The sequence below is a fragment of the Cyprinus carpio genome, chromosome A22 (genome assembly GCF_018340385.1).
Source record: "Cyprinus carpio isolate SPL01 chromosome A22, ASM1834038v1, whole genome shotgun sequence".
Lineage (NCBI taxonomy): Eukaryota > Metazoa > Chordata > Actinopteri > Cypriniformes > Cyprinidae > Cyprinus > Cyprinus carpio.
Genome location: NC_056593.1, coordinates 10,643,290 through 10,660,721, shown reverse-complemented (window position 1 = coordinate 10,660,721; position 17,432 = coordinate 10,643,290). Strand labels below are relative to the sequence as shown.

Genomic DNA, 17,432 nt, shown 5'->3' with positions numbered 1-17,432 from the left:
GGAGGGGGCCGGCAGACAAAGACCATGGCGGGAGGAGCCAGGAAGGAGTCCAGCTGGACCCAGGCCACAGCCATAACAGCGGCCCAAGGTCCCAAGAAGAGGAATGGCCACCGACTCCAGGGGTCCGACCAATGGCAGCAGAGTAGGTGGAGGAGGAGCCCGAGGCGAAGACGGAAAGCCAACGAGCCAGGGGGATGCCAAGGATCCGGGGGGCCAGGGTGGAGCCGAGGGCTCTGGCGACTGAGGCGGAGGTGGAGATCCAGAGATCCGCAGCGGAGCCAGAGCAACTGAGGATCAAGGTGGATTTGGCGGGAGGAAGGAGCCCAACAGAGCTGGTGGGACGGAGTGACTAGGCACAGCCAGTGGAGAGGAGTCCAGAGATGGCGGGTCGATGCCCGACCAAGGTGGAGCCGGAGGGACGAGGGAGCCTGGTGGAGCTGATGGAACGATGGTTGACGGTGGAGGTGAGGGAGCTAGGAGCTGAGGTGGAGCTGTTGGGACTAAGGGAGACTCCAACCATGGTGACGCTGGAGGATGGTAGTCTTACAGGACTCACATAGCATAGATGGTGGGCTGAGGGTGAGCAGAGGGGCTGCCAGATGACAGCGGTGGAGGAGGCAGAAGCGTGTAGGAGGGTGGGCATTTTGGAGGAGCGGCCACATTCTAGGATCAGGCACTAGAGGACACATTCTAGGAGCGGGCACTGGAGGATCGGAAGCCACCTCAGGGCTGGATGAGGAAACCAAGGACAAAGGAGGGCTGGATGGGACCAGCGGCGACGACAGGGAGAGGAGATGGGGCAGTGCAACCTCCAGTTCCGATTCCCAATCAATAAGATCCTCCTCCTCATTTTTGCCCTTTTGGTGTTCCATATTTTGCTCACTCTCAGCTGCGGTGGTGCTCCTCTTCTCGCTTACACCATCCACGGCTCTCTCCCTTGCAGTGGGCACTGTAGCCGGCTCTCACACTTGGTCAGACAGGTTGGGGTCTGGCTCGCCATCATCAGGGGGCTCAGGCTGATACTCTGTACCGCGAGGAGATGGTAGGCTGGCCTCTGGGTCAGGAGTGGCCCTGGCAAGATTATTCACAGGGCAGATGGTGAGTGGCAATCTGTTTCCTCACCAGAATCCACTCCACAAAAGGTGGTGAAATTCTCTCAGGGACCTTCCTCAGATGATGGTGCTCTGCATGCAATTTAGGCTTGCCTTATAGAAAGCACAGAGCACGTCATCCGGGTAGCTGGTGATGTGGTGTGAGCTACGAACGTGAACAGTCTCATGCAGTCTCGGAGATATCTGCTCCCCTGCTCCAGCAGGAGGATGAGCTACTCGGGGCAAAGGAGCTCCATACACAACACTACGGAAACAAAAAGGACTGAGGAAAACCAGAAGAGAAATGAAGGGTAGACATGCAATTTACACCATTTTAGGTCAGGTCTTCTGTCACACTACTGTGCCAAAAGGAACACATCCATAACTGGTAGACCCAACAAAACCGAACTGAAAGAGTAGGGCATATAAAGCCAGGATAACGAGGAAACACAGGTGTGGGGAATCAATTAATAATCAAACTAAACAAGGACAGGAAACAGAATAAATAAGGAAAAACAGGAACTGACACACGACAACAGGTCCAGTCCTGACACTGTGAGACTGAGTAGTTGATCTCTGGCCACCTCTTGTAATATTCAGTGTTATTCATTATATACATGTTTGCCTCCATTAGACGATTGCTGAATGGGCCATCAGTCCACAGTCTTCCCCAGTCCGCAACACTACAGAGGGTGTTTGCCTCAACATCTTCTCCATTCTTTGGTAAAGAAATCCATTTAACGTTGTTGTTTAGTTTGACCTTTTCCTGTAGCTGTAATTCAAAACACAACCATTATTAATAGGGAGATTTATAATTGATATCTTTTATAAGACTGAACAGCAGTACAGGTTAGTACAGAAGCCCTGTAGGCCAAGGTATTTTTTATTATTGTTTTGAAGTACCTCTTAAACAAAGAGTCTGTTTTCTACATTTTTAAATCGTTATCCTGAGTATAACAAAAATGTTCTAATCATTTTTAGGGGCCAAGCACCGAAGGTGCGTAGGCACCTTTTGAATCCGTTGGTGTTATTCTTCTTCTTCTTCCATATTTTCTTCTGTTTCTTCCACTCTTGAGTCTATGGCATTTGAAAATGTAATCAAATTACTAATTACTCCTTTTAAAAGTAATCACGTTAATGTTCAGATTACTTTATTTCAAAAGTAATTAGTAATTAGTTACATTACTAGTTACATTACATTTTTTCTCCTGAAATTTATGAAATCCCAGCATACACGCTCCTGATAAATATTTGTTATTAAAGCATCAACATTCACAGAACACTGTTATTTTTAACTTTTTAACGGCTGCTGCGTGCATGGTTTGGCATGGCAGAATGCCAAAGACATCGCAGTTCATCACAATCTCACAAATCTCTGTCATGACACAATAAATATATGCATAATGAATATTTCATAATGTCTACAATTCGTGAGCACTCAAATTATGCCAGCAAAGAACGTTGCATTTATAATCTCTATAAGTCATCTCAGTTCATCACAATCTCAGAAATCTCTGTTAATACACAGTAAATATATGCATAATGATTATTTACATTGAAATGCATTATAAATATACCAGTAGTAGATACCAGATATTATTTATTAAACTATGACTCTGGATAATTGATTTTTAGAGAGATCACGGTTCTCCCATGATCCTGAAAACAAAACATTAGACAAAAACAAAATAATATATAGGCTTATTCACTTATGTTTTCTTACAAGTTGTTTTATTTATTGTTATAAATGAGTATAAAAGGTTATAAATGACCCTATTAAAAATAAAAATATGTAAAAAATAAAAAAAAAAAAAAAAAGATTTGTAAATGAATGAACTTGATTCAATCGTTTTTGAACAAATCTCTTGATTGAATAATTTAGACATCAAATGTATTTTAACAGTCACTGTTCGCTACCTACTGGCATAATGTAACATATAGGCCTACAATCTTTATTTGAAGCGTAATGAGTTCCAAAGGTCAGTTTCTCATTTTGAATGTGAATTACCCCATTGTGATGTCCAAAATTTGCTTCTCCTGCTGTGGAGGAGTGGGTGAAGTAAGTACTTTGGCTTTGAGTTTTGAAAAGTCCTGAAACTGAGTGTATTAATGAAACCGAGAGTAGAGCCTGTGACTCTGTGACTGGATTGGTATTCTCTTTGATCCATTAAAAATTCACCCTTTTTATATAGGCACAAAAGGACTGCAACTGAGTTTTGTAACGTTTAGAATCCCATGTTGCTCTGTCTAATGTAAAATAAATCATGTCAAATATGTTGAGGGATGTAGTTCTTTTGTGTGAATGTGTTTGCTAACAACTACTAATTGTTTAAAGCTTGTTAAGACTAGATAATGCTTGGAGTCAGTCTAACCACATGAAAGCATTACTTAGTAACACTTTTCAGCTTTACCACAGAGCAATGCTGCTTTCATGTCAGGATATCCCCCAACACTTTTCTGCATGTCTTGACTCATTTTGAAAGTTTTGCTGTGGCCTTACGTGTCATCTTATCAGAACATGCTGATTAAAGAACATGTATGTGCTTGGAAACATACTGGGTTTTTGTGCATTTCCTGTTTTTTTTTTTCAGACAGTTTTGCAAGTTACTGAGCAGTAGAAACTAGTATACCCTACTAGCATAACTAATAAAAGTAAAAAGTTCTCAAGCTTATTGAGGGGAAATAAACAGTTAAAACAAAGACACAAATGACAAGCAATAGAACAAATCAATACAAAAAATATAAACATTGCTTTAAAATTTTTCAGATAAGGATATCTAACAATAATATTCAGGTAAGAAATTCCACAAAAAAATTAATAAAGAAATCAAATGTAACAAAACAAACAAACAAAAAAATCTGTATGAATTAAATATACACTGAATTCTATTAAAGCTCCAAAATTATACAGTCAAGAGCACTGAGCAATTTTCTCTCTCTCTCGCTTTTTGTTGTTGTTGTTGTTGTCTGATTAACATTAATGATACAGACAACAGCAGGGTTATTAGGCTACTGTCACTTTAAGACCTAATGCACGTGTCTAATATACTGACACATCTCTTATTTTCTCCCAACTGTTTACATTCACGAAGACATAACCTGATTTTAAACACATTTTAAAATATTTTCTTGTGTGTTTGACCATTTACGCATGCACCTGAAGCCCAAAATATACTTTCTTTGTCCGAGTTCCACTCCGTCTCGGAGCTCGGGCACAGGAAGAAGAAACTCTTTAATTAAGTTGGCTTGAGAAAGCCAACTTACTGAAATCCTATTTAAACTTATTATTAGTGGTGCTTCTTCTTCTAGATCCGTACAAATTTCGGCGCGTAACTAGTCCCGCAGTTTTTGTCACAGACCCAAAAAAGAGGCGTCAAATCGTGCGGCCTATTCGGGAATGCTGTGCTATGACTTTTATAATCAATCGGGCGTACAATGTTCGCACACGGGGCGAAAAATCGGGTGAAAAATCCCATAGACAATGCATTGCGGCCAACTTTGACGGATCGTAGCGCCGAGCGAGAAATTCGCAGAAACATGTCAATCACCACATTTGAAGAGGCTATCAGGCTGTGCGAGAACATACCCCGCAGTGGGGTATAAGTTGTACCCATGGGGCGCAAGAGCCCCCCAAAGTTGCCCCATAGACATATTATGGTGAGGGATCACCCATGAAACAGCGTGTTTTTCCTACTATGGGAAATTACATAGGGATTTTGTATTGAATATAACTCTGCATCACAGTGTCATAGAGACATGGGGGTGGGTTCATTTTACTCAGCCAACCAATCAGACTCTCAGGATAATTGTGAATCTATCAAGCCACGCCCTAGCAACCATATAGAACACCTTAGTAACAAGCTTCATAGACTTCCATTGAAAAAGATCAAATTAATATCTTTGGATAGAAGTGTCATAGAAACATGAGGGTGGGCTCGTTTGACTCGTGGGCAGCAAACGGCCAATCACGAATCACCTTCAAGACTTCATAGCCAGGCCCTAGTAACCATTAAGAGCACCCTAGCAACCCAAAGCATAGAGGGATATCTTCAAATACGAATATCATAAAGCCATGGGGGTTGGTTTATATCATTCATACTTGCAAGCAGCGTTTGGAGTATCATCATTGGCAGCTGCCACGCCACTCCCTAGCAACCAAACAGAGTACCCTAGCAACCGTTTTGCAAGACCTATATCTCTGCATCACACCATTGTAGAGGCATGGGGTTTGGCTTATATTGTCAAGCATCTTTTAGAGTATCATCATTGGGAGCTGCCAAGCCACTTCCTAGTAACCAAACAGAGTACCCTAGCAACCGTTTTGCAAGACATTTATCTCAGCATCAGAACATCATAGAGACAAGGGGGTTGGTTTTTTGACTCATGCTAATGAATAGTCTTTAAATATCACCCCATAAACTATATAGCCACACCATAGCAACCATTTAGAGCACCCTAGCAACCATTTAGCCATATAAAGTACTTATATCTCTGCTCCACAACATCACACAGACATCATGGCTGGCTACAGGGCCGAGTTTTGCCACTGCAAGCACCACTCACATTTTCTTCAGGAAATGTACATTCTAGTTATTCTTCTTTTTCTTATTCTTCTGACCCAAAATTTTGCAACTCTAACTCCTCCTAGAGCTTTAACTCTACAAACTCCAAACTCAGGTCAGACTTTCAGACTGTTATGACTTGGTGTGCTATATCTTTTCAGACTGATTTGACTTTCAGTTTTCTTAAAAATTAATATTAAAAATCATAAAAACCCCATAGACTTACATTGCAGAGAGCTCAAATTGAGCCAAGACTACGATGGCCCATTAGTGCACAAGCCAAAAATTAAAATCTAAACTTCCTGAAGCCCTAGACTCAATTAAACTACAATTCTATCTATCTATCTATCTATCTATCTATCTATCTATCTATCTATCTATCTATCTATCTATCTATCTATCTATCTATCTATCTATCTATCTATCTATCCTAGCAACATGCTAATGTTAGAAACATGCCAGTCGAATGCTAATCATGCTAGAAAACATGTTAACTACATGCTAGTCATGCTAGAAACATGCTAGCAACATGCTAATCATCCTAGAAACATGCTAACAACATGCTAATCATGCTAGCAACATGCTACCAACATGGTAATCATGCTAGAAACAAACAACATGCTAGTCGCATGTTAATCATGCTAGAAACATGCTAGCAACATGCTAATCATGCTAGAAACATGCTAGGACAATGCTAATCATGCTAGAAACATGCTAACAACATGCTAATCATGCTAGAAACATGCTAACAACATGCTAGTCGCATGCTAGTCATGCTAGAAACATGCTAGTGACATGCTAGCAACAAGCTTATCATGCTAGAAACATGCTAGCAACATGCTAATCATGCTAGAAACAAGCTAGCAACATGCTAGTAGCATGTTGTTATTATTGTGCTAGCGACATGCTAGTAACATGCTAGTGACTTGCTAATAATGCTAGCGACATGCTAATCATGCTATAAACATGCTAGCAATATGTTAGCAACATGCTAATCATGCTAGAAACATGTTAATTATGCTAACAACATGCTAATCATGCTAGAAACATGCTACCAACATGGTAATCATGCTAGAAACATGTTAACAACATGCTAGTCACTTGCTAATCATGCTAAGAACATGCTCGTAACATGCTAATCATGCAAGAATCATGCTAGCGACATGCTAGTAACTTGCTAATCATTCTAGCGACATGCTAGTCACTTGCTAATCATGCTAAGTACATGCTAGTCACTTGCTAATCATGCTAGCAACATGCAATTTTTTTAATGGATGGACACTTTTTATTTCACTTCTTTTGGACTGATGCATGCAACTCGCTGAGTGCCATCAAACAGCTTGAAAGATCAATTTCTTTCTTTCTTTCTTTTTTTTTTTTTAATGAATCTTTCTTTCTAATCTATCTATCATTCTTTCTTTTGAACTAATCTATCATTCTTTCTAACTAATCTATTTATCATTCTTTCTAACTAATATATCTTTCTTTCTTTCTACTAATCTATCAATCTAACTTTAAACTACTTTAAACTTCGAACTACTTTAAACTTCTAACTTCTTTAAACTTCAAACTACTTTAAACTTCTAACTTCTTTAAACTTCAAACTTTCTGGTCAGGCTTTCTCAAGCCAAATTAAAATTTGTCTCAACAAACTTTTTTTTTCTAGTTTCTCATTCATCTATGATTCTTGATTGTGCTGTCTTAAAAATGTCTTGTCAACTGAAAGCTGCACAGATATATTTAGATACGGAATTAAACAGGACACATTTATAGGACATAAAAGATCACAATCTCTATGATTCAATTGAAAAGTAGGTTGTGGACATCTTAAAGATCGATCAAGATAGAAAATCATCACCCCGATGAGAATTTTTGTTGTAGAGTAACTGATGTGATGGCAGATGCTCTTTTTGGAGGAATTTCTTTCTTTCTTTTTTCCCCCAACCTGGGCTGCTTCATGCAACAACAACAAATCAATTGATTGTGTCTCAAGCCCTTTTTAAATAAAGCTTAAAATATACATTTTTTTAACGCATGTAAGCGTCTTCTCATTTATTTTCCCAGTGCTACGTTAATTTTTGTTGTGTAACTTAGGATGTGGTGGTGGTGGTGAACTTTACCAGTGGTTGAGAATTAAACAGCCCCCTAACTGGTTTCGCTCTCTCTGAAGTGGCGCTTTAGAAAGAAAAAATGCAAAGTCATTGCTTATTGTGTTTTGTTGTTCATTTCTCCATTTTATTGAAAGGTTTGACAGCTAGCATTCACAAGACACCATAAAAGCTGATCTTGACATACTGCACAATAAATCAATGCATTTTCATAGGCATCAAGCACCTCCTTTGATCACCTCTTTGATCCAGCCTCTGAATTTTGAAATTTCAGTGTAAACATTGGGAACATTTGGGTAGTCACAGCGTCCCATGTTGAAAGAGACAATTCCCACTGCTGTCCCACTGCACACCAACGGCCCACCCGAATCACCCTGAATGACAATGCATTTGAGATTGATTCCAGACACATTTTTATTGTGGTCAGAAGAATATAGACTCACAGAATAGGAACTTTCTCCAAAATATTGCTTTAGATGTACCTGGCAAGCACCACTTTTGGTCTCGTAACCCCCAGCACACAGGACGTTGTTGGGGAGATTCACTTTCACTTTTTTCCACATTGTCTGGCAGGTGGAGGAGTTGATAGGTGACACATCTGTCACCAGCAGATCGTTCACCACATTTTCCTGTTCAGTTTGACCCCATCCTGCAACCTGGCACTTGGTCTTTGACTTAAGCGTTTTGTCCTTGCTCGGGATTTTGATGGTTTTCACACCTTTGCCGGTTTTCAGCTTCTTGGACAGCTAAAATTTCACATATGAAAAGTGTGGTCTGATTACCATTAATGGTTTGTTTAATCTAATTGCTTAATATATAATGTAAATGTAAATGTATGTTTTATTATTAAATTCTAAATGAAATTTTAAGTATTTAATTATAAATTTATATTTAATAATAATATTGTTTCATTTTATAATATATTTAAATTTATTGATGAATATTGTACCTTCAGAAGCATGATGTCATTCCCAGTTTTGGCATTTTTGTAGGATGGGTGCTTATGTTTATTTTGCACAGTATATCTTTTCAGATTTGCTCCTTGTGGACTGATGTTGTGGGTGCCCAGGATCACAGTCATGTTACCACTTTATTCATAGCATGAACATAATTGCATATTAGTAAACCGTTTTGTTGAACACCAAACATATTCCAGGTTAACAGTTGGCTTTACCTTTTATCGCAGTGTGCGGCTGTGAGCACATAGCTCGGGTTGATCAGGAATCCTCCACATTTGTGTTTTCCATCAATCTGCACTGATGCCATGTACAGCATGGAGTTCTTCTTGGCTTTTTTGCCATTGATGATATCAGCTCCAAATGTGCCTAAGCAAATAAAGATCCACGTCTGAGATAACAAAAAATTCGATTCAGTTATCATTTTATAATCAGTTAAGCATGATTTTACTAACCAGTCAGTATCAAGCTCGTCAAAGCCACTGAGAGCAACAGGCCATACGCTGCACTCATCTTCATAATGCGCTGCTGGTACGACCACCACAGTCATTTATATAGCTCTCTACCACAAGACACATCCTGACATTCAGTGATGACACAAGATCTTCTCCAACATATCTTGGTAAAACTGATGTCTTTCAGGTGCAGTTTAATTTCTTTGGCAGCAATGTCATGGCTTATTTTCAATATACAGTAGATAAATGGATTGGCAGTGAATTTGTTAGATTGTATATGGCACAGAACATGTACCACAAACAGACTGTTTGTTAAGTATTGTTAACTATCACCTAGAATTAAAAGTTGATTTTAAACATGTCAAATGCCTTCATCACTGCTTTATATGATTGCCTGCCCATTTGTGGTCTTGACCTTCTTTACAGTTTTCAGTTACGACAGGCTAAATTTGTGACACTTTTGCTCTCTCTCTCTCTCTCTCTCTCTCTCTCTCTCTCTCTCTCTCTCTCCCTCTATATATATATATTCGTACTAGACATTTTATATTGTATTTGGATTCCCAGATTTTAGTATCATCAAAAAATCAATTCCCAATCAACCTTTTCTGAATGTTAAACACCTCCTTTTACGGACCTTTTGGCTGGAAGAGAAATTATTTTTGTACCCTACTGATGGAAAATGTCATTTCAAATGTTGATATCAAACCAAAATTCAGTCACGGGTATTTTATATGCTATCCATCCCTGATTTATTGTGTCCTTGTATAAATGCACTATTATTGTAACCCAAAATATACACAAAATCATAGACATTTTGAGGTAGTTTTTCTCAAAAACAACAATCTGCATGCACAGAAATGGTCATTGTGAAAATACAGACACAAGTCATCAGCAAAACAATTTTTGTTGGTCAGTATTGTATGTTTAAGCATGATTTGCAAGTGCTGTGAACACAAAACTCTTAAGTTTCCTTTTTCTTCATAATTGCTTTGATCCAATGTGCATATTTTGAAATATCAGTGAAGATATTCGGTACATCAGGATATTTACACCCCTTTGTGCTGAATGAGACAATGCCCACTGCCATTGAATGGCACACCAGTGGACCTCCAGAATCACCCTGCAAGAATATATGTGAAGATGGGGTTTAATAGTAGAACAATGGAACATCCATAAAATCTGATCAAAATATGATCATATTACCCCAATTTTACAGTCTCTGCACTGGCTACCTATTAAGTTCCGTATTAGTTACAAAATATTATTACTTACCTATAAGGCCCTTAATGGTTTAGTTCCTGCATACCTAACTAGTCTTCTACCACGCTACAACCCATCACGTTCCCTAAGGTCACAAAACGCTGGACTTTTGGTAGTACCTAGGATAGCAAAGTCCACTAAAGGAGGTAGAGCTTTTTCGCATTTGGCTCCCAAACTCTCGAATAGCCTTCCTGGTAATGTTCGAGGTTCAGACACACTCTCTCTGTTTAAATCTAGATTAAAAACACACCTCTTTGGCCAAGCATTCAAATAATGCATCTCATAATTTTGGACTGCAGTTATATCTGATCAAATGCGCATTATTATTCTTTAGCTTGGGTTAAACTAATTAATTTTACTTGGCTGGAACAGCAGCTACGCTAATTATGTCTCTATTTGTTTCTCTGTTTTGCCACAGGATTTACATCCCATGGTTACTAGGATTTACACAAGCTCCAGTCTGGATCCAGAACACCTGAGAAGAGATGATGCCAGCCCCTCAGAGGACCTCAGATGATGCTAACCCTGAAACAACATACAGAACTAAGTTTGATTGCATAATTGCTGTTAATAGTGTTAATTGTCTGTTTGTTTACATCTTTTATTGATTTTTCTGAACATTTCTGCCATATGCACATAAACTGACAGTCATGTTAATAGTGTTAATATATATATATATATATATATATATATATATATATATATATATATATATATATATATAAATAAAAAAAATAAACCTTTGTATATGAAGATGAGACTGGAGCTAGTTGTCACACTTTATCTTTCTCAATTTTCTCAAAACCTCTTATAGTTTTAGCACTTAAGAAATTGTGACAACTTGCCCTGGTCTCTCCTGTATGTTTATTACCAAGCACACTCCTCCATTCTGTTTATATCCTCCAGCACAGATGATGTTTGGTGGAAGTTTTGTGATGCTTTCTTTGTATTTCTTCCATGCTTTCTTGCAGTTGTGGATGTCAACAGTTGAGGTTACATTCAAGGCCAAAAGGTCATTGACATCTTTGTGCTGTTTAGTCGAACCCCATCCAGCAACCAAGCACTGGGTATTGCTTTCAACTCTGTAATGTAGATCTGGGATTTTCACCGTCTTCACCTTTTCTCCCAAAACTGCTTCCCTAGAAATCTGAAAATGCAAATAGTTAGTTATTAAATGTGCACTTGTTTGGTCTTCTTGTTCTTGTGAAATTGTAATCACAACCCAACAGGTGTTGCTTTACCTTTAGAAGCATGATGTCATTACCCATCTTAACGTTTTTGAATGTTTTTGGTATAAATTTATTTTTTTTTTTTCGGTGGAACAAGAGCTTAGATATTTCATTCAGTGATGAATATGGCTCCAAAAAAAAAATAAAAAAAAAAATAACACGTTACCTTGCACAGTGTGCAGCTGTAAGAACATATTGAGGAGATATCAGAAATCCTCCACATTCATGTGTTTTATTGTTCTGCACTGAGAACATGTATTGCAAGGAATTTTTTGAAGCTTTTTCCCCATTGATTATGTCAACTCCAACCACAACTATTAAGAAAAACAAGACAGAAACTCAGACTCAAACAATAGCCACTTTGATGGCACAATTACAAAGTGTAAAGATTAAGGATTACTAATGAAAGAAGCTTCCTGTGATGTGCAGTGTGGTCACAGCTGTGGTGAGCAGAATCGCAGTGAAGTGTGTCACTGTGCTACTGGAACATTGAAGATGTGTCACTGACTTTTAAACTACTCAAAGTAAAAGGGCAGGCCTCCCTTCAGAGCAAACCACAGCATTTCCTGGATGTCTCTTCTGTTAATTAAATGTAAAATGTGAATGTTATTATGTTAAAACGTGGTTTCCTGGTAATTCACCCAAAATTTTAAATTGTCATCTTTTACTAAAGTTTTCCAAACCTGTGTAACTTTATTTCTTCTGTGGAACACAAAATTTGATATTTTGAAAACTGTGTTGTTGTCGTTGTTTTTTTTTTCTCCATACAATGACAGTCAGTGCAGTCCAAAACAACATTGGACCCCTCTGACTTTTAAATAAAAGTGAAGTGACCCGCAACCTTCAGGTTACAAGTCCGGCTCTCTAACAATAAGGCCACGACTGCCCCCGTCATCCATTGTATAGACAATTTCCAGAGAAGGAAAAATTCATGAGGGTCAGAAAATGATGACATTTATTGGGTGAATTTACCATTAATTTCTATAAATGTTACATTTTTAGGTGGATTTTCCTGAAATGTACACACATTTTGACTCTGTTTGTCAAAACATTGCTTACTTGCTTTGAGAACCCTGACCAGCTTGGCATAGCAACAGTGGTTCAACCAATGGTGTGAGTTTGGGCAGAGCTGCCTGAGAGAGCTCTCTTTTTTAAGATGTCTCTGCAAACTAGACTGTTTCTTACAGGGTCTCTGACCACATGCAATGAGCTCAGCCCCCACAGGAAACCAAGGCTGCCGAGAAGGGACAAAACCATCTTTCCACAGGAAAGTGTCACATCTGACAAATCAGTCATATTTTTTTTTAAAAAAAATTCATAATGAAATGACACATATGATCAACAGACTACATTGTTTAAATAAAATGTTTATTAATCAAGTTCTTGCTTCACACCTTCAAGAATAGCTTTTATCCAACTTAGAAATTTGGAAATCTTGGTGTAGACATTTGGTAGTTTAGGTGAGTTACAGTTGTTTAGCTCGTTGAATGAAACAACACCGACTGCGACATTATTGCACACCAAGTGTCCTCCAGAATCTCCCTGAGAAAAGTTATGAAAGTTACAGGCCTTGAATGAAATGAAACTGTCACACTATTTTTGATTTGTCCAGAACATTCTTTGTACCTGGCAAAATCCTCTGCAGCCACCTGCACATACCATACGTGAGATGGAGTAATTTTTTCCCCAGTACTTCTTACATTGTTTTGCATCAATGATGGTGATGTCCACCTCCATAAGCTTAGCACTCGCTGCACCTTTGGTGTTTTTTCCCCCATCCTGCAACACTGCATTTGGTCTTGATGTCCTTATTTTTCTTTGGTATGCAGATCCAGTTGACTTCCTTGCTCTTTTTGACCTTTTCATATAGCTACAGCAAGTAATTCAATCATTAATGCTGGTCATTTTCAAAATGTATACAAATTTGATGACCAACTTTTATTTTTTTATTTTTTTATTTGGAATTTATAAGGATAATGTCACACCCCTGGACTCATTATGTTGTGTTTTCCCCTCATGTGTTCCATTCCCCATGTTCTCTGTGACCCAGTTTCTGTCTCCCGTGATTGTTGATTAGTTCCCAGGTGTCTCCTTAGTTCCCAGTTGTGTCTCCTTAGTCCCTCGTTAGCCTGTATTTATAACCCATGTGCTTTCAGTTTAGTTTTGTTGGGTCTACCAGTTACAAGTCAGTATCTGTGGCTTCCTCCTGTGATCCATGTTGGATTTACCCCGTGTTGGATTAATAAAGATTCTCTCTTTTTTTTCCCATAGTGTTGTGTCCATGAATCCCCTCCTTTGCCCCGAATTCCTCCTCCTCCTGCTGGAGCAGGAAGGACGTTCTCTCGAGGACCATATGAGACAGTTCCTACTGCTAGCTAACATCACCAGCTACCTGAATGACGTGCTCTGCGCGTTCTATGACGCCAGCCTGAACACCGAGTGCAGAGCGTTGTCGTCCGAAGATGGTCCTCTTCGGTGCGAGAGCCGACTACAGTGTCCACCGCAAGGGAGAGAGCTGTGGATGGTGTGATGTTGGAGTGGAGCTCTGCCCCTGCATCTCTGCTGAGGGTGAGCGGACTATGGAGTGCCAAAAGTGCCAAAATGAGGAGTATCTTATAGACTGGGAATCTGAACTGGAGGTTTAACTGCCCCCTTTCCTCTCTCCGTCATCTCCACTGGTCCCGTCCAGCCCTCCTTCCTTGGTTTCCTTGTCCAGCCCTGAGGGGGCTTCCAATTCTCAAGTGCCTTATCCCGAGTTAAGCCCAGGATGGGCTCCTGTTCCCGAGTTAAGCCCAGGAAGGGCTCCAGCTCCAGAGCTCGCTCCCAGTGTTGGCTCCAGCCCCAGAGCTTGCTCCCATTGTCGGCAGAGCTCGCTCCCAGTGTCGGCTCAAAGAACGTGCCCTCATGTGCCTGCTCCTCGAAAATGGCTGCCCTCCCACCTGCTCCTGCCTCCTCCACCGCTGTCATCTGGCAGCCCCTTTGCTCACCCTCAGCCCACCATCATTGCGGTGCGAGCTCCGCGGGACTGCCATCCTCCAGCGTTGTTGTGCTTTTAGTCTCCCTCACCTCCGCCTCCTGCCTCCAAGGCCTGGACTCCACCTCGGCTCACTGACCCTTCACAATGTGTCTCCGTCTGAACAGTCAAATCAGGTTTCAAGTAGCTTTTGAATCACTTTGTTAGTGTGGGAGACAATGTACACCAGATACTGACAGCAATGAATGAATTAAAGTATTTCATCTCTTGCAAAATGAACTGACCAATCAGTCCTTATTATCTGTGTGAAACCAAATCAGCATTGTGTGCAATCTGAACAAAGCCCAAGGGAGTAGGACATTCATGATACTTTTCTGTTCCTCAAAATTTTGTTTAGCGTACAGTTAAGAAAACAATTGTTTTAATGCAGTTTGCTCTGTAAAACCTTGCTGAGTCATTTACCTGAAGTAGCATGATGTCATTTAGCAGACTTTTGGACTCATACCCAGGGTGGATGTGGTAGAACTTCACATCCATGTGGCGAGAACCATGAGTGTGATCATGAGCTCCAACCACAACTGTCAGCTTCTCTCCTCTGTCAAGATGAGGAAGAAAACATGCATTCATGTTTTACTGGTAAATGAAGACTGTTCAAAATTAACTTTAGCATTTTAGGCTTGACCTAAAACAATATGCATTTGAAACCATGTTAATGTATTTACATACTTTGCTATGATGCTTCCATTGCAAAGCCACAAGCTTTAGCTCATGCTCAAAGCTCAACCATTTTTGGTTCCCCAAAGAACCCATCAGTGAACAGTTCTTAGTGTGAAGACTTTAATAATCTAATGAACCTTTTGTGCAATGGAAATGTTCCATATATTAAATGTTCTTCATCCATCCATCCATCCATCAATGCCAATAAGGAGGTTATTTTTTTTTTTTTTGAGTCGTGGACCCACTTGTTTGCATACTATTATAGCATGTGTCATTTCCAACGTGAAGACCCTTGCAGCAGTATGGGTCTCTCTTTGACTCACAGTGAAAATCCAACCCCTTTAAAAAAAAAAAAAAAAAAAAAACACTCTTTAAAGCAGTGCGCAGCTGTCATGACAAACTGTTCAGATACAAGGAAGCCACCGCATTTGTGTTTGTTATTACTTTGAACTGAAACCATGTAGGGTCTTGAATGAGGTTTAGCTTCTGTGAAATTTACTATACCCACTTGCACAGATGAAAAAGAAAAATTAGTATAGGTTGGTTAAATGAGAAGTAGACTTTACTAAATGTTCTTTCAGATCAATTTATAGAGCAAACAGTGCGTAAAATGAACATTAAAATTGTATAGTTATAATAAATGTAAAATACATTATGCAATAGAAGTCAGTTAATTCTCATTATTTTTCTACCTGGAAAAGTCAGATATGGTAGCAGGGTGACTAGCAAAAGCATGGAGATGATCATGATGCTGTTCTTGGAAGGTTTCTCTGGAGTGCTGAATGTCTCCTCAGTGTTGATGGTGGTATTTAATGAAAAATGGGCTGGTTTAGCTACCCAATAGAGATCGTACTTCCTCTATCACACCTTGATGTGGCTTTCATTTTGCGCTGAAGTGGAAAAGATAGGTCTTAAGTTTGTGGTCTTAATGGGAGTAGACTATTCTCCCCCATGTATGATGTAATCCACACCTATTGTTTCTTGTAAAATTGAAAAACTGAATTACAGTGTCAATGTGGTTAGATCTCTAAAGGCTGATTCACACTTCACTTAGTGACACTGAAAAAGAGTAACAGACACGTTCCTTGTGTTTTGTCTGATTAGTTTGTTACCCCTGTTGGCATTGGACGGCGCTTGTTTTCATCAACTGAACATGATGGATGTTGGATTGCACCAAACCGATTGTCAGGTCTTGAAATGTCTAAGAAGTGACGGCCTTTACTTGGTTGGATCTCTGTATTGGTCTACCTCCTAACTCACACTTTTAGTTTACTTTACTTATTGTACAATAATTTATTGATTATAACTGTAATAGTACTATTTTAATAATAACAATAGTTATATACTATTTGTGTAGTATGCTTTTGTTACTTAGAAAGCTGATTTTATTTGTACACCATTCTATCAAGTTTTAGTTCCCAGAATGCTTTGCTTCAGACTTTAGGAGTGAATGTTGAAATTAAGATTTTAATTTTTTTTTTTTGCATAAGGTTAATATAGTGAGTGATCTGTTTATTTTTATTGTTGTTATGTTTGGTTTTAAAAGGGTCTCAATTATCGCTGCATTTTGAGGGTGTTAGTATTGTGAACTAGACCAGACCTAAAAAAAATCTTGTGGCATGAGCAAGCCTTTTGTTCTTGATAATCTTTGCGGTCTCAAATTTAAGCCACAGAGGTTTTGGACGATAAGAATTAAGCATGTAATATGAGCATAAAAATGAATGATGAAAATGTGCTTTGCACCTTAAAACTCACAGATAAAATAGAAGGCGATGAGAAAACGTGAAGTTCAACAAAATTGGCTTTTTATGAACACCAAACCTGTAACATAATATTCAATTATAAATTATATTCATAATTTGACTTGTATGTATTATGTATACATGTATGTATTTATTTACTTACTCACTTATTTAAAAATGTTCACTCTGGGCCGCTCTAAACCCCGGGGAAACACAATTCCTGGGATTTCTTGTTTCACACATTTTACTTGGGGCTAACAATTAATTCTGGGTTCAAAAGCTGTGATGCTCTGTATGTGTGTGTGTGTGTGTGTGTCAGCAGCGAGGATCAACACTTA

The 17,432-nt window shown here is 39.2% G+C and overlaps 2 protein-coding genes and 1 pseudogene across 2 annotated transcripts; all 3 read right to left on the bottom strand.

The window, feature by feature from the left end:
- Window positions 1–7,858: 7,858 nt before the first annotated feature.
- Window positions 7,859–9,564, bottom strand: LOC122134868 (trypsin-3-like). The gene is made up of 5 exons (XM_042711865.1): window positions 9,173–9,564; window positions 8,936–9,086; window positions 8,711–8,849; window positions 8,244–8,507; window positions 7,859–8,135 (listed from the first exon to the last, which is right to left on the bottom strand). The coding sequence occupies exons 1-5, from the start codon at window positions 9,234–9,236 to the stop codon at window positions 7,980–7,982; spliced, it is 774 nt and encodes a 257-aa protein (XP_042567799.1). The 5' UTR covers window positions 9,237–9,564; the 3' UTR covers window positions 7,859–7,979.
- Window positions 9,565–9,652: 88 nt separating this feature from the next.
- LOC109046931 (trypsin-like) lies at window positions 9,653–12,918 on the bottom strand. Its single transcript, XM_042712450.1, is given in 4 exon segments — window positions 9,653–10,292; window positions 11,304–11,579; window positions 11,674–11,975; window positions 12,891–12,918. Coding segments are annotated over 4 exon segments (765 nt in total). The 3' UTR covers window positions 9,653–10,133.
- Window positions 12,919–13,012: 94 nt separating this feature from the next.
- On the bottom strand, window positions 13,013–15,863 carry LOC109046580 (annotated as a pseudogene).
- Window positions 15,864–17,432: the final 1,569 nt, after the last annotated feature.